Below are 1623 nucleotides of genomic sequence, written 5' to 3'. Positions count from 1 at the left end.
ATGTGCATCCGATACGCGTCTGTGGATTCATCAAATAATACTTTGCAAAAAACAAACGGGCTAGCCGCAAACGTCCGTGCCGTATAGCGTGAATAACCCTGTATACACAGAGGAATTGGGAAATGGAAACCGAGCTGTGCCCTCAAATACAGAAAATTTACATACATAAATCACTTAGTGTCGCGACTGTTCAAACCAATGAACGCAACATACACGGTGAGTTTTATTTCTAGATACATAAACAGGGATCCGAAAAGCAACAACTAAACGCACAAGTCCAAACGGGCAACTCACCGTGTATGGTCTTGTTAAGCCGCGGCCAAACAAATTAAAATTCGGCGAAAACATTGAAAAACTAAAACTAGCATAAAATTTGCTGATAGCATCAACTAAAATGAACTAAATGGTTTAGTTTGGTATGCAGTAGCGTAAAAAACCCATCCTTACTCCGTTAAATTTGCGCAAGCTGGCAGCCAGCTAGGTGTTGATGGGCTCTTCTAGGAAATACTCATGACTGAGAGCCTCTAGAGCGCTGATTCGTTTGTTCGGGTCAAAAGTCAGCATGCTCTGAAACAAGTGGAAGTGAGCCCGGAACGAAGACACTCGGAACGTGCTTCGCTTACCTTGACTAGGCCCAAAGCGTTCTCGCACATGTTAGGGACCAGGACTTCTAGATCCACTTTCTCGGACAGTGCAAAAGCGCTCCACTTGATGGGGGCACTTCTCTCCGGCCATTCGTCTTTGGGCGGCTTCCCCAAAACTCTCACAATTTCGCTCAGTTGCTCTTTTTCGGATTTACCGCAAAACAGCGGCTTGCGCGTGTAGAGCTCCACAATGATGCAGCCGATGGACCAGATGTCCACTGATGTGGCGTAGGGGAGCCCCAATAGTATCTCGGGGGAACGGTACCATAAAGTGACCACCTGAAAACGAAGCAGCAATGAAACTCATATAAACTATGGAGACATTCCTGGGGCTGGAGCCTTTGCATTTATCCATTGAAGCTGAGGCCCTAAGAAGTGCTTATCGTATGGGTGACGATGTCCTCAGGAAAGCAACGGATTTGGGGCATAGTGGGATCTGCAGAAAATTGAAAACGAACCCATGGGATCAAAACTCTAAGCATCTCGGTACCTTTTAGAACATTTGTTCTAAATGAGGGGCGAGATGGTGGAGAGACTCCATCAGCTATCACAGGGGACTCCGTATGGTACACGGAGGGCATAAAAACAGCGTCGGGCACAGGCGCTGGTAGGGTCGAAAGAGGAAGATCTGGGGAAAGGATCACCTTAAACCTTGGGCAGTGGATCTTGGAACAACACAGAAAGTACTGGGAGGAGACACCGCGACTCCATACCGCAAAGCAGTTGGTGGGACCTCCACAACCAGTACGTAAAAACGAACTCAGCAGGCAAAAAATAAGGAGGATCGTGGCCTTTTTAACAGGACACGCCCCCTGCAAAAAACACCTCTTCAGGATGGGACTGAGCGATCAACCGACCTGCAGGGGTTGCAAATTAGAAGACGAAACTACTCTGCATGTTATGTGTCACTGCACGTCATATGCAACAGGTAGACGAAGACTCCTGGGAGGGGATGAAATTGCACCAGACCAGATCATGC

General features: G+C 47.6%; 2 protein-coding genes across 2 annotated transcripts in view; one reads left to right on the top strand and one right to left on the bottom strand.

Annotated features, from left to right (window-relative positions):
- The window catches only part of LOC109534879, a gene marked incomplete in the record, with an annotated part of 72531 nt that overhangs the window by 55230 nt on the left and 15678 nt on the right, over positions 1-1623 (top strand).
- The window catches only part of LOC109545808 (cyclin-dependent kinase 4), a gene marked incomplete in the record, with an annotated part of 3364 nt that continues 1897 nt past the window's right edge, over positions 157-1623 (bottom strand). The window contains 2 exon segments of the mRNA XM_048662032.1: positions 157-567; positions 624-923. Of these exon segments, the coding sequence (XP_048517989.1) occupies positions 478-567; positions 624-923 (390 nt within the window).

This window comes from Dendroctonus ponderosae, unplaced genomic scaffold, assembly GCF_020466585.1.
Source record: "Dendroctonus ponderosae isolate FM_Combo_2020 unplaced genomic scaffold, Dpon_F_20191213v2 Dpon_F_20191213_10, whole genome shotgun sequence".
Taxonomy (NCBI): domain Eukaryota; kingdom Metazoa; phylum Arthropoda; class Insecta; order Coleoptera; family Curculionidae; genus Dendroctonus; species Dendroctonus ponderosae.
Note: the sequence above shows the minus strand (reverse complement) of the source record. Positions and strands in the feature narration are given on the sequence as shown.